General features: G+C 42.6%; 1 protein-coding gene across 1 annotated transcript in view; it reads right to left on the reverse strand.

Annotated features, from left to right (window-relative positions):
• Gldc (glycine decarboxylase) overlaps window positions 1-19793 on the reverse strand; it is a 120505-nt gene that overhangs the window by 49005 nt on the left and 51707 nt on the right. The window contains exons 10-15 of the mRNA XM_003472172.5: window positions 19364-19503; window positions 18698-18778; window positions 16769-16866; window positions 16258-16342; window positions 16059-16100; window positions 14249-14391 (exon numbers count right to left, since the gene is read on the reverse strand). Coding sequence (XP_003472220.3) covers window positions 14249-14391; window positions 16059-16100; window positions 16258-16342; window positions 16769-16866; window positions 18698-18778; window positions 19364-19503 — 589 coding nt within the window. The remainder of the gene's footprint in view (window positions 1-14248; window positions 14392-16058; window positions 16101-16257; window positions 16343-16768; window positions 16867-18697; window positions 18779-19363; window positions 19504-19793) is intronic.

The following is a 19793-nucleotide window of genomic DNA, read 5'->3' on the forward strand; positions in this document are numbered from 1 at the left end:
AAAATAAACGAGACTTGAATGGAATCCCGCCAAGTCTCGGTCTCTCTTTTCTCTTGCCCTGCCCTTCATCCCCGTCCCCTCTCCAGGTGAAGGTCCACGGACTGATCTGCAGGACGGATCAAGTGGCGCCCAAGGTGGGGCAGACCTGGCACGAGGGATAACAACACGGGAACGTTCACGGGAGTAAAGCGCTGGCCAGCGTGACTGTTTCGGGACTTCGTTCCTGTGATCTGTGCAGACGGCCACCTTACATCTCACCTGAATCACGGTAAGTGAACGGAATTAGCATGGGGCAAGCACTCAGTGAGCACGAATTGTTCGTGAATGGCCTCAGGGAGGCACTCAAGACTAGAGGGATTAAGGTTAAGACAAAAAAATTGATAAAGTACTTTCAGTTTATACATTCAGTGTGTCCATGGTTCCCCCTAAAGGGTACCATTAATTTAAACAGGTGGAAAAGAGTAGGAGACACTCTTAAAGACTATTATGAAGCTTTTGGCCCAAAAAAGATTCCCGTAACTGCTTTTTCATATTGGATTTTAATCTCTGAGCTGCTGGCACAATGTCACGTAGATCCCCAGGTCGCGGAGACGCTCGCCCACGGTGAGGCTGCGTTAGCTGCCTCCCGCGATTGTACTCCGCCACCACCAGACTTATCTAAGGCACCCAGCCCTCCCGGCTCTGTGGTCCTTGATATCCCGGCTCTGTGGTCCTTGATATCCCGGAGCCTTTTCAAGATGGCGACATACCGCCACTCCCTTTGTCTGGAGGCCATGAGGGTACTCAAAATGGCGTGCACTGCCCCGGTACTCAAAATGGCATGCACTGCCCCAATACTCAACATGGCGCCACCTCCATACTACTCCATACTTTTTTTTCTGGTGGTGAAAAAAAAAATAGGGGCTGGAGGTTTAGCTCAGTGGCATAAGCGCCTGCCTTGCAAGCAGGCAGTCGTGAGTTCGATCCCTGGTACCGATAAAAAGGAAAAGACAAAAAAAAAAAAAAAAAAAAACGGCGATTAGATGATGCAGAAGAAATTCATTCTAAAACCAAGTCAAGAAAACAACTGGGTAGGATCATGCTGAAAGGAGATAATATTACTCTGCTGCAAAGTGTCTCCAACTAGAAATGATCAGTGAATTAAGACAGCAGTGAGAAGCAATGGCAGGCAATTAAGATAAATGTCAATTACAGTGTGTACCCATATAAAAAAGGCAGCTGATTAAGTGGTTTGCCTTGGGAGTATTTGTAAAATGTTTGTTCATATTGTTTTGTCTACCCTTATATTTTTACTGGGGGCAATAAATGTAGGGTTGTTTTTATTTAAAAAAAAAAAAAAGTGGTGCTGCCACACTCCCTTCTCCATACCGGCCTATCTACCCTGGAAATGGGAGCTTATCCATTCTTACAAGTCGAGGTTAAAAAAAAAAAAGAAATTGGAGCTTAGTCACTGGAAAGATCAAGAGGTGGTTTGGACTTGGGTAGGATCAGGAAGTCCATGGTTTGCGCCCACAACCTGTTGGTTCTTTCCGGGGCCCCAATGTCCCAGACAAAGTCAATTCTACCTTTGTCCTGCAGCAACAGGGGGCAGATCATATTGTAATTCCCTGGGAGAATACTTTTGTGCTCCTTGGGGCTGCAAAACAGTTGCAACAGGGTGGCAACCTGCCTTCCCCGATAAACACCTTAAACTAACATGGGGGCCGCTGGGGTGCAGCCTAGATGACTACCCACCGGCCAATCAAAGACCCTGTCAGGTTCTAAACATCACTGTCACCACTCCTGAAGATCCTGGCTGGCTGACAGGACGCACCTGGGGACTTCGAGTTTATGAGTCAGGCAAAGACAGGGGAAATCTTATTCTCATAAAAAAGGTTCCCCTACAGATTTCATCCGTGCCCACAGGCCCAAATCCTGCTCTAAAGCCAAAACATAATCCAAATCCAAAATACAATCAGTCCAATACAGATCCTGTTACTGCTATTCAAACAACCACAGTAAGTCACCCAACCATAAGGGTTTCTCAAGCCCTGCCACACCAGGCAGATCATATACCTGCCCCTCAATATTCACATTCTAACCTATTCAGTTTGATTAAAGGGGCATACATGTCTTTAAATCATACCCAACCTGATTTCACCCAATCCTGTTGGTTATGCTTAGCTGCTCCTCCCCCATATTATGAAGGAAAGGCCCTCAATTTAACCGTTAACAGTTCTTCTAGCTCATCTTCCTGTGACTGGGCAATCACCACAAGCTGACTCTCCCTGATGTCTTAGGTAGAGGGACTTGTCTTGGGGACTGCAGCCGTCCACCAGCACTGGCAGCACAACTCTGTGCCCAGCTTCATTCCGAGTTCAAGCCAAATAATTACCTCATTCCACCCCCAGCAACGTCTTGGGCCTGCAATTTTGGCCTCTCACCCTGTATAGCAACTACTGTTTTTAACGTCTACAGATTTTTGTGTTCTTGTACAGGTTCTTCCTCGCATAACCTTCCACCCAGGAGACTATTACCTCCAGGCATTACAGACTGGCTATATATTTAAGAGAGAACCCGCAACATTCACCTTAGCTGTATTGCTGGGGTTAGGAGTCGCAATGGGAATAGGAACAGGGACTATGGCTCTAGTGCTAGGAAATCAGCATCTAGCTCAATTACAGGCAGCAGTAGATCAGGATTTAAAAGAAATAGAAACATTTGTGACAGCTTTACAGGTGTCCCTGACATCTCTATCTGAGGTAGTCCTACAGAATAGAAGAGGGCTAGACCTCCTATTTATGAAGGAGGGTGGCTTATGTGCTGCCCTCAAGGAAGAGTGCTGTTTTTATGCTGACCACTCAGGAGTCGTCAAAGAGTCCATGAGTAAACTAAGAGAGCGCCTCAAAGAGAGAGAAAAAGAGCGCCTCGGAGAAACCACCTTCTCCTCCATGTGGGGGGGGGTCTCTTCCCTTACATTGCCCCCCTCTTGGGGCCCCTAGCCACCTTGCTGTTACTGCTTACTGTAGGACCTAGTATTTTCCAGAGGATCATGATGCTCATTAATAACGTTAATAACAGGATTGACACATTTATGGCAAAGCCCATTCAGGTACATTACCACTGGTTGGAAATGGCAGAACAACAAACTTATCGGGAAAGAACACCCACCGACGGCCCACATGATACTGTGGCCCAAATGCCCTGAGGCACTGGACAGGCAGCCAGAGACGGGCAACTAGGACACATATGTCGGCCACCTAAGACAGGCCCAGGACCAACAGCTGTCCTGCAGGCCCATGATGGGTAAGGCTCGATTGGGTTCATATGAGGAGTCCTTGTCCCAAGACAGGCGCTGTCCTCCCAGGGCCTGCCATGTTCCTAAAAAATATATAAAATAATAAAGGAGGAGGTCACAAAGGAAATTAAAGATGAAATTACACAGTATATAAGTTAAACAATAATGCTGTTACAGCATACCAAAATTTATGGGACATAATGAAAGCAGTCTTATGAGGGGGAATTTATAGCAATGAACTCTTACATCAGGAAAACAGAATGAGCTCAAACTTCTAGAAAAGAAGAACAAATCAAACCCAAGCTCATACGAGGGAAAATTTATAAAGAACAGAAATTAATGCAATTGAGACTAAGAAAACAATACAAAAAAAAAATCAAAGAACAGTTGGTTTCTTGAAAGAATAAATAAAATTGATAAAATAGCCAACTTCATCAAAAAGAACAAAAAAAACCACAAATTCAAGAAATTAGGAATAAAATGGAAATAAAAAAAGATTTTACAGAAATTCAGAAGATCATCAATATCTATTACAAGAATGTATACTTTTGTTTCTAAATTGTTTTTTTTGTACTGGGGATCAAACTCACAACCTTGTGTTTGCCAAGCAGGTGCTTATATCATTGAGCTAAATCCCCAACCCAAGAATATATATTCTAATAAGATTGAAAAAACAGAAGAAATGGACAGATTCCTAGACACACTCAAATAGCAAAACCTAAATTAAGATGATATAAAAATTCTAAATAACCTAATTATCAGTCAATGAAATTACAAATGTAATTAAAAATTTATCAACAACAACAACAAAAAGCGCAGGCCCTGACAGGTTCAATGTGAATTTTACAAGAAATTTAGAGAGAACTAATATTACTAGTGCTGAAATTCTTTAAGGAAACTGAAAGGGAAGCAATACTTTAAAAAACTATTTTCTGGAAGCAAGAATTACTGTCTTTCCAAAATCAGAGGGGAACCCAACCAAGAAAGAAAAACTACAGGCCAGTCTCCCTAATGAACTTAGATGCAAAAACCTTCAAAAAGGTACTGGCAGACAGACTGCAGCAAATCATCCAGCAGTTTGTATACTATGACCAAACTGGACTCATGCAAGGGACGCAGAAATGGTGCAACATACACAAATCAATAAATGTAATACACCATATTAACAGACCCAAAGACAAAGATCACATGAGCATCTCAACAGATGCAGAGAAAGCATTTGACAGAGTCCAGTGCCCATTCATGCTAAAAATCCTGCAAAAAATTGGAATAGAAGGTTTTTATATCTCAATCTTTATATCTCAATCTGATAAAAAGCCACCTACAAAAAAAAGCAGCATCACACTAAATGGTAAAACACTGAAAGCTTTCACTCTAACATCAAGAACAAGACACTATCACCACCCTTATTCAATATAACTCTGGAAACAGAGCAATTAGAGACAAGAGGAAAAAAAGGAATAAGGATAGGAAAAGAAAAATTAAATTATTCTTCGTGGGTGACATGATATTCTATATAAAATACCCCAAAAGCTCCACCAAAAACTTGTAGATTTAATAATCCAATTCATAGTGTAGACAGATACAAAGTCAATAGTCAAAATCAATAGCATTCCTGTACACCAGCAAAAAGCAGAGACAGAAATTAGGGAAATGACAGTGTCATGGTTTGTGTTGGGCTGTCTCCCCAAAGCCTCGGGTAGTCATGGGGTTGGAAGGAAGGTAGGCCTTTTGAAGGGGGCCAAATCTAGAGTTTGTGACTATCTAATGCTGGGATTGGTGGTGAGTAATACACCTGCCCTTGGGCAGGTAGCTTGCATACAATACAAGAGAGAGAAAGAGATTTATTTGCTCCTCCCTTTGTGCCCCTTTCATTCTTACTGCTTTTGATGTTTTCAGCCACCAGGAAGGACTGCCCTCTTCCATGAGCCACACTGCCTTGGGGCCAGCAGATATTGGGCTGAAACTTCCACAAACTGTATGCTAAATAAACCTTTTCTTCCTTCATTTTGGAAGTTGGGTAGTTTGTGTCAGCAATGATAGAAAAGACACACATGCTTTATAATAGCCTCTAATAAATAAAGTACTGGGCCAGGTATATAGCTCAGCAGCACAGCATCTGCCTAACAAGCACAAGGTCCTGAACAGGAGTTCAATTCCCGGTACCAAACATAAAGTACTTGGGAATCAATCTAACGAAAGAAGTAAAAGATCTATATGTGGAAAACTACAGTACTCTGAAAAAGGAAACCAAAGAAGATATCAGAAAATGGAAAGATACCTCTTGCTCATGGATAGGAAGAACACAGCGAAAATGGTTGTATTTCTGAAACTGTTATATAGATTTAATGCAATCCTGATCAAAATACCACTAACATACCTCATGGAACCAGAAAAAACTTTCCCAAAATTCATTTAGAACCAGAAGAGACCTAGAATAGCAAAATCAATTCCTGGAAACAAAGGCAATTCAGGGGGCATCACAATCCCTGACTTGAAATTATATTACAAACCTACTGTGATAAAATCAACATGGTATTGGCAAAAAGACAAAACAAAACCAAACACAGACCTGAGGACCAAGGGAACAGAATAAAAGATGCAGATGCAACTCCAAACATACTCAGCCACCTTATTTTTGAAAAAGGATTCAAACATGTTTCCTGGAAGAAAGCCTCTTTAACAAGTGGTGCTAGAAAAACTGGCTCTCCACATGCCAAAGACTAAAACTAGACCCAGGTCTATTACCATGTACTAAAGTCAAAATGGATCAAAAATTTAAATATTAAAACAGAAACACTAACTTTACTGGCAGTGAAAATACATAGAAATATTGAAGACGTAGGTGGAGGCAGAGAGTTCATGAACAAACACAGGCTGCTCAGGAAATACCACAAAGAATCAACAAATGGGATCTCACCTTATTAAAAATTTTTTGCACAACAAAAGAAATCACCAACAGAGTCAAAAGGCAATCCACGGAATGGTAAGAATTATAGCCAGTTGTCCCTCAGACAAAGGACTTCTATCTAGAGCATATAAAGAACTGAAAAAAAATTAGGCCCACAAAATTCAAAGACCCAATCCACTGATGGGCATTTGAGATAATTACACATTTCTCAGATGAAGAAATAAAAAGGTAAATAAATACATGAAAAAATATTCAGTATCACTGATCATTCGAAAGATACAAATTGAAACACTGAGATCTCACTCCAGAAATAGTGGTTATCATAAATAAATCAACTAATAAATGCTGGTAGGAATTTGGGAAAAAAGAAGTCCTTCTCCACTGTTGGTGAAAGTGCAGACTTGCACAACCACTGTGGAAATCAGTGTGGAGATTCCTGAAAAAAACAGGACTAGAGGTCCCACTGTTCCCCTTCTAGATACCTTCCCAGAAGAACTAAAAACATCCTAACACAATGACATATGTGTACCCATGTTCATAGCAGCACAATTTATAACAGCTAAATCTTGAAAACAACCCAGATGCCCATCAAGCAAGGAATGGCTGAAAAAGGTATGGTTTTTTCCCTATAGTGGAATACTACTCAGCCATAAAAAGGATAAGCTTGAGAGTTTTATAGGTAAATGGATACAACTAGAGACCATACTTATGAGTGAAATAAATCAGAACCACATGTGTAAACATCAGATTGTCTCACTAGTATGAGAAACTGAAAGAGTAAATAAGATCCAAAATGTACAATGGATATCAGGAATAGGAAAGAAACTGTTCAAAAGAAAAACTGTGATGGGAGAATGGGGCAAGGAAGGAAATGAATACACACACACACACACACACACACACACACACACGTTAAGATAGTTACACAACTCATAGCTCTTATTTCATTGAAAAGATAGGTTTGTGCTAATATTGTTTGGCCAATATTTTATATCCATGTCTTGTACTCTAAAACAACTATTGTGAATTTAACAATACTTGATGTATTAATTATTGCTAGTCTCTTATTATCCTGTTTAAAGACTGTTTTTTATATTTTTTCTTTAAAAAACAAACAAACAAACAAACAAACGTAGGGCCAGGGATAAGATACAGCTCAGCAGCATAAGTGCCTGCTTAGCAAATGCAAGATTGTGAGTTCAATTCCCAATACTAACAAATAAATAAATTTTTAAAAAATTTTAAGAGTGGCAAAGAGATATGAAAGGGTTGGGGATACAGGTCAGCAGCACAGCATCTATTTGGCAAGCACAAGGTCCTGAGTTCAAGTCTGAGTACAAAAAAAGGTGCTCTGGGAATGAGCCACGCACCTTACACTTCATGACTTTAATCTCTATATTCTTGGTTTTGAGTATTTCTTCCAAAAAACTTTGCAAGTCTCTAACTTGGTTTTCAACAACACCCAATTCCAATTTAAAAATTACATCTCATGAATTTCATTCCTGATTATCTTTTATGTTTAATGCTGGATGTCTGGCAGCACTGGGATTATAGCTGCACTGTCATTACTGGTAACATGGCCTTGCTCTTCAGCAACGCTTGCACAGGACAGCTGTCCTCAGCGCTCTCCCCGGACTTCCTCTCTCTGCCGGTGAGGCCTGGGACATTCAGTTTTTTGTTTTTTGTTGTTTTTTATTTTTTATTTTTTAAGACAGGGTCATACTATAAGTTCAGGGTCTCATTATGTACTCCAGGGTGGCCTCAAATTCTCAGCAATCCTCCTGCCTCTGCCTCCAGAGTGCTGCAATGACAGGAGTGCACCATCACACCTCGTCATGGTTGCCACCCCCTAGTGTCACAGATCTCATTTCAAGCTGTTGTAAGACTTTCAGCAGAACAATCAGCCTCTATTCAGAACATGAGGGGACATCAGGCTTCCACCTTTCTTCCAACATGCACCAGCATCTCTTCTCCTTTTTCAGCCTATTTACAATACTTAGTATCCATTTACAAAAGGCCATGTTTTCTAGAAGCAACATAGCAGAAACAGTCACTGCCTTTCCTCATCCCAAAGCTCACACACCCTCACCTACAGCTTCTGTAGTCAACTGTTCCAATATGAAAGCATCTCAAATCAAGCATGAGTTACTCCACCTGGGGGAGGTCTCTGTGGAAATGTACTTTATCTGAGGGGACACAGGCCAGAAGTACAGAAGTATCACAGAGTTAGGGTCTCTACCACCAGTAAGAGGCAGGAGCTGGTAAATACCAGCTTTCAACGCCTCACAGGGACAAATCAGTGGCTTATTTCCCTCAGTCCTCCATGGTGCTGCCAATGGGACAGAGCTCTAAGCCTCCTGAAGACGGGATAACTCTCAACGATGCACCTTTTTCTGGCTTTTGTCAGTTCCAAGACTTCCTTCTGTACTCACCCACCAAGCTTTCTGGGCTCAGTTCCCTGAAAAACTTCCTGTATTTAAATCCTGGTTTTAGGGCCTGCTTTGGGGAAACCCAAACAAAGACATACATAAAAGATTATTTTTTTTAATAAAAGAGTATTTTTGATAGGTAGTTGTCAGCTGGCATCTGGATCAGCAACACAGAATTTCTTCTTTCTTTCTTATTCTTTTTCAAAGGCTTTCACTACAGTTCAGGATGGCCCTGAACTCACTTTGTAGCTCAGGCTGGCCTCAAACTCACAGCGACTTGCCTAACTCAGCCTCCCAAGCGCTGTGCCACAACACTTAGCCTACCTGCATAGAACTTCCAACACAGAGCACTTCTCTGTAGGTACCCAAGGGTCAGAGCTGCCGACATGAATGACTGGTTTAAACTGCACCACAGTAGGGTACAACTGAAATGGATGCGAGCCTGTCCATGTGAACCAAAGGATAATATTTACCAGAGTAAGGTTATAGATACAGAGCCCTAGGTGAGGTATAAATTCTTTGTTATATGAACCTAAAAGTTTACAGTTACTTTTGTGCATCAAAGGACACAAACAACAGAGTGAAAATGTGATCTGTGGACTGGGAGAAAAATATGTACCAGTCACACATCTGATAAGGGATTGCTTAATAGTACAATATAGGTACATCTTGCCCCTGCTGCTGCAGAGCTGAACCACCAGCTCCTAACTGTCCTCGGTGGCATCACAGTCGCTGCTGCCTGTCTCCGTACCCAGCGCTGCAGGGCTGGAGGCAGTGCACCTCCCATGGCACCCAGAGCAGAATCAGCTCAAGCAGCATATACATCTCTGTTGACACAGTGGCTGCAGGCCATGAGCTGGAGCTGCCTATGCTTTCGGTGGTGGGGAGTGCACGGAAGGCCACCTCACCCTCAGCCTATATCATGCCAACTCTGTCCACGGGCTCTACTAGTGACACAGGGCTCAAAGCCTCAAAAACCTACACACAATGGGACTTATACGGGAAAATGGTACAGCAGCAGAGAGAGAATCTCTCCAAGTTTATTGTCCAGACCCAAAAAACATAGTAACATGAAGAAGAAGAGGAGGGTGGTGGGTCCCACAGACACAGGAAGGATCTAAACTGAGAGCTGAAGCCCATGGAAAGAACTAACTCAGGAATCCAGCAAAAGTAAGAAAACCAGGGGCAGTGGCCGGGGCGGCCAGGAGAAGCAGAAAGGAAGCCACACAGTCACCCCCTGTGGTGGTGGAGGCCCTGCTGGCCAGGGTGAAGCATTAGGAAAGCTGTGCAGCCTCCCTGTGTGCTGACAGAGGTTCTAAAGGCCAGGAACAAGTCTGAGGAAGCTGCCTTTCCCTACCCCGCTGTAAGCAACCTGATGCAACACAGGCTGAGACAATAATAACCAAAGAAGGGAAGCAACCTGACATTTGTGTTGTTTGACTGACTGTGCAAGCCTGGGGCCAGTAGACTGAGCTGCTATTTAGGGGATAACAATATACAATATAGTAATGATTGTGGATTTCCTACTGTCCTATCACTATTTTATTTTCCTGTTCTGTTTTATTTCCTTAAAAAAAAAAAGTAAAGTCCATCATTACCCATATATATTATTTTTAAATTATATACCTTGCAACTCAACAGCAAAAATCTCCCAAGTAACCCAAATAAATAAAAAATGGTCAAAGCTGGGCACAGTGGCTCATACCTGTAATCCCAGCACTCTAGAGGCAGAGGTGGGAGGATTGCTTTGAATTCAAGGCCAGCCTAGGCTCCACAGTGAGTTCATAAACAGCCTAAACTACAAAGCAAGACCTGTCTCATTTCAAAAAAATTCAAAACACCTGAATATTCTTCCAGAGAAAAACAGAAACACCCATTAAGCCTTTGAAAAGATGCTAGACACCACTAACCATTGAGGAAATTCAAATCCAAATCACTCAGTAAAATGTCATAATTTAAAGGAAAAATACCGTTGGTGACATGTAGAGAAACCGGAAAATTTTTGCACTGCTATTAGGAATGGACATGGTACAGCCATTGCAATCCCTCAAAAAATTAAACACAAGATTACTATATATCCAATATTTACTTCTAGATACAGATCCAAAAGAAATGAAAATAGGAACTCAGAGATATTTGTACACCAACATTCACAGAAGCATTATTCATAATAGCTAGAAGACAGAAATGATCCAAATGTCCATTGATGGCTAAATAGATAAACAAAATGTGGTACATTTCCCTGAATCAAGACATCAAATCCTTCTACCTCTGAAGAAATACTTGGCCTTAAAATGAAATTCTAGCACATGCTGTAATACTGAAGAACCTTCAACTGGGTATGGTGGTGGCAATGCCTGTAATCCCAGCACTTGGGAAGCTGAGGCAGGAGGATTGCCTCGAGCTCAAGTCCACTTTTGCCTATAGAGAGCTAAACACCAGCATGAACCATACAGTGAGATTGTCTCCAAAGGACCTTGAAGCCATTAAGCTGAGCAAAGAAGGCCAGATGCGAAAGGACAAATTTTGTATGTGTCTAGGTAGGTGAGGCGCTTAGAGTAGCCAAGCCAGGTAATTTCCTGGTGCTAGGAGGAGTGGAGAGCGAGGAATTAGTGTAAATTTATGAGAATACAAAAAATTCTGGAGGTGGATGGTGGTAGTGACAGCACAAGCAACTGAATGTACTTTGATAATATATAGTAAGAATGTTAAGAGTTGCAAAAATATTACTAAGCCTCCTTTTTAAAATTATGCTAGGTTATATTTTATGTAACATACAATAACAAAAAGGAAACATACTCAGGTTCAAAACCATTTTGTGGCTAAACTCTAGAACTCTACAGATGCACTGGGCAGCTTCAATTAAGCATAAACGAAGATACCAAGGGGGTGTAAATGGTTCCTTGATAATTATGTCCATACCCTCTGTGAGTATAACTTCGACAGCCGAAGGATACACTAAATACTTCCTCAGAGTAATCAGGAGACTTTGTTTCTTCTTGTAATAAATATGAAACCCATACAGGTCCTTGGAGTTGAGCAGACACTAGCTAGCAGTAAATATGAAGAATTAACCAATACTTGGATAGCTCCTGGGTACATACAGAGGAAGCAGAAGGTGAGGAATCTGCAATGCGATCATGCAGAGATTAGCCCAAGTAAACCAAAATGAGACATAATGAGGAAAAAACAAGAAAAACTAAAACCAAACCAAACAAGGAAACCTCGCTTGCATACAGAAGGCGAGGCACATTCTTTCTTCATTTCCCTGAATCAAGACATCAAATTGCTTTATATGGTGGAAGGACAGCCGATGACCAACAACCATTTCCCAGAAGAATCGAGCACTTCCCTTGTCAGACTGGCATCTTCTGCTGAGGACCATAAACAGCTCAGCTAGGCTGAGGCCCTGCATGTGGCCCCACGACCCTCAGATCAGATCCTGAAAATGGCTGTTACATTTGGTATTCTCAGGAGGAGATAAGACAGAAGTCTGCCCTGTAAGGATCTCTTTACTTTCCTGTAAGACACGGACATGGGACTATCACTGTCAATCATAAGAATGAGGAAATTAGGACAAAGAACACATGAACCCGGGGAAAACAACAAAGTTTATCAGATGGGGTCTCAACCTTCCAGGGCAGTGGTGGGACCCTACTGTGTGCAGGCTGCAGCAGGCTGTTTGTACCACTGAAAGCTCTAGGAGACTCACCCTCACTGACCGAGAGGGATTTAAATAACATGCCCAAGCTCCGGTCCCCACTCCAGCTGAGCCCCGCTGAGATTATAATTGAACTTGGGGTTGAGATGGTGCATCATACAGTCAGCCTGTGACTGATTTCCAGACGAGGCTGGGAACCACTGCATTAGGGAAGGCAAACTTTCTCATATATAAATTGGCCTTCTGTGACCCTGGCTGGGACTGCAACTCCCTGAAAGAGCTGACGCAACAAGTAAAATATCTAGAAATAGTACAACACTCTGTGATACATACAACACTCAAAATGCAATCATATTCCATTGCCAGAGGGCAGAGTTTCTTCATTTTCAACATGTAACAATTTTTTTAAAGGTGAAAGATGGTTCAGTTCAGTTCGGTTCTGTTTTGCTGGGGATCAAGCCCTGCGCCTCTGCACTGAATTACATCCCCAGTGAGCTACATCCCCAGTTTTTTGTTGTATTTTGAATTTTTGGGGGGTTTTTTTGAGACAGGATCTTGCGTTGCAGAGCAGGCTGGTTGTAACTCTGATCCTCCTCCCAAGTGTTATGATTATAGGCATGCACCACCACATTCAGCTCCGGGCCCTTTTTTTGTTTGAGAGAAGGTATCAATCATTAATTTACTAAATTGATCAGGTGGGGGTCAAAGTTGTGATCCTCTTGCCTCAGCCCCCAAGAATGTCGGGATTACAGGTCTGTACCACTTTGTCGCTGAATAATAAACTTCCAATGCAAGTACACAGAAGCTTCACTTTCTAGCAATTCCTCCCTATATATGAAATGAGAGTTGAAAAGGCAGTTACCAAGAGTGCTTGCCCTCAGTGGCCCTCTGTGCTCCTCCTAGAGGTTTGGTATTTTATAAGGTACACAGCTTTCACAGAGTGCACGGCTTTGCTGTGTAACCTACCTTACCAAACAGGAGGCAAGGTTTGGTTCTGTTCGATTAACACATAATTGATCTGTTTGAAAGTGACACAACAGATGGGTGTCTTTTTCAAAACTGTTTGATCTCATTATTTTGAAATAGAAATTCTTCACCAACCCGCTGCCCCAGTGATGCCAAGACTGAGGCTGCAGGTAGAGAACCTACTTGAAGGGCAGGCACCTTGAGTCCTCTTCTGGAGACCCCCACGGGGTCTTGCACACTGAGACTCCCTCAGAACCCCTCAGTCATTTATCATAAAAGAGTCTTGTCTCCAGCCCTGGAGATCGTGGTCAGTAGGTCTCGAGTGGAGCTCAGGAATTGTACTTTTAGTAAGTACATGAGAAGTTTTGCTGGAGTCTCCTAATTTTGAAAAGTTTTTCATTCACAGATGATGAAGCTAGAAGAGGGGAATGACAGAACCAAAGCAGGACCGAGGCTCCCCAGCCCTTCCAGACTGACACACTGCTGCTTGTTAGGAGCTAACGCGTGGGCTGGACTCTTGCCCTTATGCTGAATCATTGATAGGAAGTGTACCAAGTCAGCCCACAATGAACGTCTCCCGACATTCACATCACGTGGGCTCAAGACTGGCCCCGAGCTCGCTCTCACAGGTACGATGCTCTACAAGCGATGCCTCAGTCACAAGAGGAAGTGGGCTCTAAGAGGGTTACAGTGCTGAGTGCTTCACCTCAGAACTCTCCATGTTGAACTGAGACATAAAGAGGTGCAAGAAACAATGGGAAAAGGCCCTTACCAAGGAGGAATGAGGTCTGGTCAACACCTTCTGTCACTTCTGGAAAAAACCATCACTAACTTTCCAGCTATGTCAATGAGACCATCTAAGGCAATAGTAACTCCCCAGTAAAACGGAATTGTCCAGTTATTTTATAGAATGACACAAAATAAATTGTTTTTAAGTCTCCGAGGTTTGGGGTGACTATTGTGTAACAATGGAAAACAAACAAGAGGAAAAGAAACCCCCTTACCTATTGGGCTGGAAAGAGACTTGGTCATAACCTGTGAGCTCACACAAATCCTTCTCAAGCTCTCGGAAGAGCTGCTGGTACCCTTGAGCTTGGTCCAGAGGCACAAAGGGATGGATGTTTGCAAATTCTTTCCATGAGATGGGCTGAAAGGCAAGAAGGGAGGGAAAAATATTTATATCACTATAGCAATAACAACTTCAGTAATGACAATTGGATGGTGATCATAATACTTAACATCGAGAATACACAATGGAGGACCACTCTACAGTAAAGAAAGGCAAACGGTTGATGAGGAAGAAAATGGATGCACCTCAAGATCATAATTTTAAGTGAAATAAATCAAGACACACAAATGTGTATCACATGGTTCCTCTTACATGAGAAACCTAAATTACAAATAAGGAGCAAAATAAAAGCTAATATGAAACAGAGAGGTAACTTTTTCTCAAATGGGAAGGAGATCAAGAGATAGAGGGAGAGGGAAGAGAAGGGAAGGAAGGGGAGAAAAAGAAAGAATCCTACTATGTGCAAGAGACTGTTTCAAGTACTTAAATATAGGAATTTACCTTGGTCTTACCAAATCTGACAAAATTAAGTACTGTCACTATGGTAGCTTCATTGTACAAGTATGCCATGAAGGCCACAAAGACAATTTATTTAAAAAAAAAAAAAAAAAAAAAAAGGCCCCAAGATACACTTTGCTTGTTTCTTTACCACAAGGTCTCACTAAGTAGCTCAGGCTGGCCTTGAACTCACTATGGAGTAGTATCCCAAGCTGACATTAAACTCAGCTATCCTCCTGCCTCAGCCTCCCAAGTGGTGGGATTACATTTGTACACCATCACACTGGGTCCCCAAGATTGATTTATATACATGAAACCCAATGAGCTTATCCTGATTCTCATATATGCATATACTACTCACTCTCTCTCTCTGCATAAGCAGAACAAGCCACAAACATAAATATAAACAGGTGCCAGGTAGGGTGGCACACACCTGGAATCCCATCACTTGGGCAGCTGAGGCAGGAGTATCTTCCTAAGTCTGAGGCCAACCTGGACCATACAGTGAGTTCAAGGCCAGCCTGGGCAAATAAATAGGAAAATAAAGGAAGTATCCTTCCCCTCATAATATAAAACAAGTTGTCTAATGTGATTTTGCATATCAGCCTAATGCTAACAAATAAAAGGAACAGGTTAACTTTGCTAAAAAGGATCCTAAGCTTAGCAGAGATGCTAACTAAAATGCCACGAGTTACACAAATCTTCTGGTGACTCAAGGAATAATTTAAACCTCCAATCCCTACCCTTCTGACACATTGAATGGATTTTTAGAAAAAAAGGTTTATGGTTCTTAATTCTACTGGAAGTTAACAACTACAAACTGAAAAACAGAAGTTTTTAATGCCACAGATTTCTTAAAAAAGGAAGAGTTCAGGAAGGCATACCTACTATACATCTAATTAACTAAAAAACAATAATTTTACATAGCTGGCTGCAGTGGAGTATGCCTGTAGTCCCAGACACTTGAGAGGCTGAGGCAGGAGGATCACTTGAATCCATGAGTTCAAGAACAACCCGGGTAACATAGCAAAACCCAGTCTCAAAACTATAAACAATAAAAATAATTTTACCCATAAGTTTAAGTGATCAAGTTGTGAGAAATTTCAGGGCATCTTTCAAGATTGGTGAACAGCAAGGTAAAGGATTAAAGTATCCCTGTTCCACTAGCTTCCTTTAGTTACTGGCCTCTATACACACTGGAAAACTGCCCCTGCTAACTGCCCTCCTCGTGCCAGGGACCAACTTACTGTGAGTTCAGATGAGCTGTTGAGCTTCATGGTGCAGGATCCCTGCAAGAAGCACATCCGAAATGGACTGCACTGGTGGTGCCCTGTATCAGCCCTCCCGCATCCCCCATGACCACCCCTTCTTCTCATTATATTATACATCACCCAGGGCTCCGGGCAGGGCAGGGGTGGGGCGAGGGAAAAAGCCTTAAACAACTACCAGTGGAATCATGCTGTGAACAAGGGAAATATCTTTGTTTTCTAGTTTCTTCATGTACCGGACAATATTTGTTTCTGAGTGATAGCTGTGAACACAAAACACATGGTTATAGCGGGTAAGATCAGAGAAAGGCTGTACTCATCTTCCTGAAGGACAAGACACACTGAGCTCTCGTCTCAAAGTACAAAGCAGTTTTGGCCACCAGAGACATATCAACTCTGAGGCCTCCGAGGGTGGCTGGAGGCAAGAAGCTGAGCGTGAGAGGAAACTGGGTAAAGCGTTCCAGGTGGGAACTTCCCCCTCCCCAACAGTGTCAGGGCAGGGCCACCAGGAAGCAGGCCCTGCATGGCCCAGGTCAGGAATGGGATAATACTGCTTTATTAGTGAGCCATGGCTGAGCCACAGTTACCCAGGTTGGATCGCCGTCAGCATCAGAAGCAGCCACCCCTGAGTAAACTCCCTAGCTTAGTGCCATGGTGCCAGACACAGAAGCCACCCAAGCCACACAAACCTGTTGAACACCTGATGTGTGAGGAACGGGCTAGTTCTCTTGAATGTGGACCCTGGGATACCTCTCTGCTCCTCCCCCATACTTTCGGCCACCAGTTCCTGCAGGAAGAAAGCACCAGAACTAAAGGGCAGAAACCACGCCTGGCAGAGGGACCAGCATAGAACATGTGAGATGGATCAGACACACACTAAAAAGCCCCAACTATTAAACTCTATGAAGGAAACACAGGAACAAATCTGCCATGACCTTGGATTCAGCAATGGTTTCTTAAATATGAAATTGAAAAGAAAATAAAAAAAAATAAATTAGATTTCATTAAAATTAAAAACATTTTGGTTGGAGGTATAGCTTAGTGACACAGGGCTTGCCTAGCATATGTATGAAAAGTCCTGAGTTAAGTCCCTAGTACTGCAAAAAACATTTAAAAATATATGTTCATCAGAGGCCATAACAGAGAGTTACAAGACAGCCCACACAACAGAAGTATTTGCAAATCACGTATCTGGTAAATTTACTCTCCAGAACACATGTTAGCTTGCTCCTCCTCTCTCCCTGGGCTGAGAGTATGACCATCTGATCCTACACAGGTAGCCCCAGGACATTCCTCAAACAGACAGACCACTTAACTGTGATTAAATCTGGTGCAGTGTTAAAAAGGGAATAGGTTTGTTCAACCCTACTAATTAAAAGTTAAAGTTCAAAAGGGAGCACTGTGAGGCTCTGGTAATTCACCATCAGTGTCCAGTGCCCAAGTCCTCTCTCAGAGGGCACAGAACCAAAACAGTGCCACGCCATACCCTGGAAGGTACTGCTACTTGTGCAGCAAAGGCTCTCACTCAATCATTCAGAGAATACTCAGTGATGACTTTCCTGCAGCAGGCGGTGCACCATGTTTTGATTGGATTCTCTCACAGATCAAGGGAGCTACTGACTACTCTTCCACTTTAATCCCATGCAACATTCATCCTGATCCAAGTTTGCCTCTGCTACTTCATTATTTTAGAGACCAATTTGGTCACACTAAAGTGCTTTTATTTCTCATAGAATCTCTCTTCACTTGGCCTATTTAATAAAAAAATAAAGTTCAAAAGAGAACTCTGCTTAGTGTTTGGAACACCTCTGAGGCTACTTTCCTTCTCCACTGTGCCATCTTAATGCCTCCTCATCTTTGAGATCTCAGAACTAAGGACAGTCAGTCCAAGCCCTGTAGAGAAGCTCACCATCTGAGCTTACAAGGTGATCTCACACGCCACTGTCAAGCACCTGGATTGGAGTGCTATGCTTTTAAGCCTGGATCCCCACTGGATTACAGACTCAGTATGGGCAGGCAGCATGTCCCATTCATAGCCTCAGGGCCTATCACAGTACCTGATACGTATCAGGTCCTCAGCTGCCATGTATTAAATAAATGAGCACCAAAACTTTCCCCAAATTCACAATAACTACGATATCAATGCCCCAAATCTTTGTATTAGGGAACAGTTTCAATTAAACAGCATTAACAAGTCTTCCAACTACAGTGGGACCTCAGTTAATGAACTTAATTTTTTTCCCAATTCTGGTTGCAAACTGAATTGGCTGAGAACCAAATCAAATTTCTCCCTAAGGTCAGCATTGAACCTAGCCATTGAATTTGGTTCCACTGTCGTATAACTTAGTCTATGACCAGAATCATGGCAAGAATCAAGTTCAGGATGCGAGGTACCACTGCAGCCTGACTGCACGGTCTTGGCTGGAGCTTTCCAAGAGTGACCTTTAGCTGTCGGCAGTCACATGAGCAAGGGGCAGGCGGTGGCATTATTTTATAGCGGCCACCCCAAGGTCACACATGGGTCCTCCCTCCCTCACACTCAGGTTCCAGAGAGGCAAAGCCACCTCTGATACCGCCTTCTCAGCCACCATGAGGAAGCCACGCCTTCATTTACTTACTGCAGATGACTCACAGCCAAAGATCCACAACAAATCATCCAGATCGCTCTCATTAACGGTCTCATCTAGAGAGATACCAAGCTACAGAAACAAAAACAAACAAGGAAGAAAAGCATCAGCTCTAACTCCAAAGTCACCAGAGGATCCACAGAGAGGTCAAAGGGAAGAAGGTGCCAAACAAAATTCCCAAGGGAAAAACCAAGGAATACCGTGAGCTTCAGAAGAACCCTTAGGGGAAGGTGCCTGAGATGTCCCAAGGGTCACTTTGACAGGCCAACAGCCCAGGTGCTGTGGGACACTCCTCCCGGAACTAAGTAAGTTTAACTTTTTCTTCATTTTCCTTACTTACGGTATCACCTGTCAGAGTCTTTACCTTGAGTAATCCCCACGCATGAAAACCCAGCCTTGGTGAAAGCTGAGGATAAATGAGTATCAGAGTCTTTACCTTGAGTAATCCCCATGCATGAAAACCCAGCCTTGATGAAAGCTGAGGATAAATGAGTATCTATCTGAAAATGTCACGCGGTATTCCAAATTGGAAAACATACCCATTCAAGAAAACAGAGTGTGCCTCAACTCCCATTGTTTCTAATAAAGAGCAATGCTTTTGGTAAGAAAAGTCATGAAATTCAGAGAATCTGACAAAATACTGAGACTCTGACTTACTGTGCCATCCTCGAAGAGACGAAAGTTGATTTGCCGCTGAGCAGCCCTGGTCAAGACCTCCTTCAACGAGCAGCCACACTGAACCTTCAAGGTGTCAAAGAACATGTCGTGATGGAGGCAGTGACCTGCTCGCTTGAGACCTACACAAGACAGGAGAGCCATGGATCCTTGATACAGAAACTTCTCCTCAGCTGTCAACATTTCACAGAGAAATAAAGGAGTTTCTACCACAGGCTGTCCCTGGTCCTAACCAGTATTTTGATGGTTGCTTAAAAGATAAATACATTTATGCCCCAGGCAGGGTGATGCATGCCTATAATCCTAGCACTCAGGAGGCCGAGGCAGGAGGATGACTTTAAGTTTGAGGCTAGCTTGGACTATATAGCAAGAGCTTGTCTCAAAAAAAAAAAAAAAAAAAAAAAAAAGTAAA

Source organism: Cavia porcellus, unplaced genomic scaffold (assembly GCF_034190915.1).
Source record: "Cavia porcellus strain 051 isolate PalLab524CR breed Dunkin Hartley unplaced genomic scaffold, mCavPor4.1 scaffold_1, whole genome shotgun sequence".
Lineage (NCBI taxonomy): Eukaryota > Metazoa > Chordata > Mammalia > Rodentia > Caviidae > Cavia > Cavia porcellus.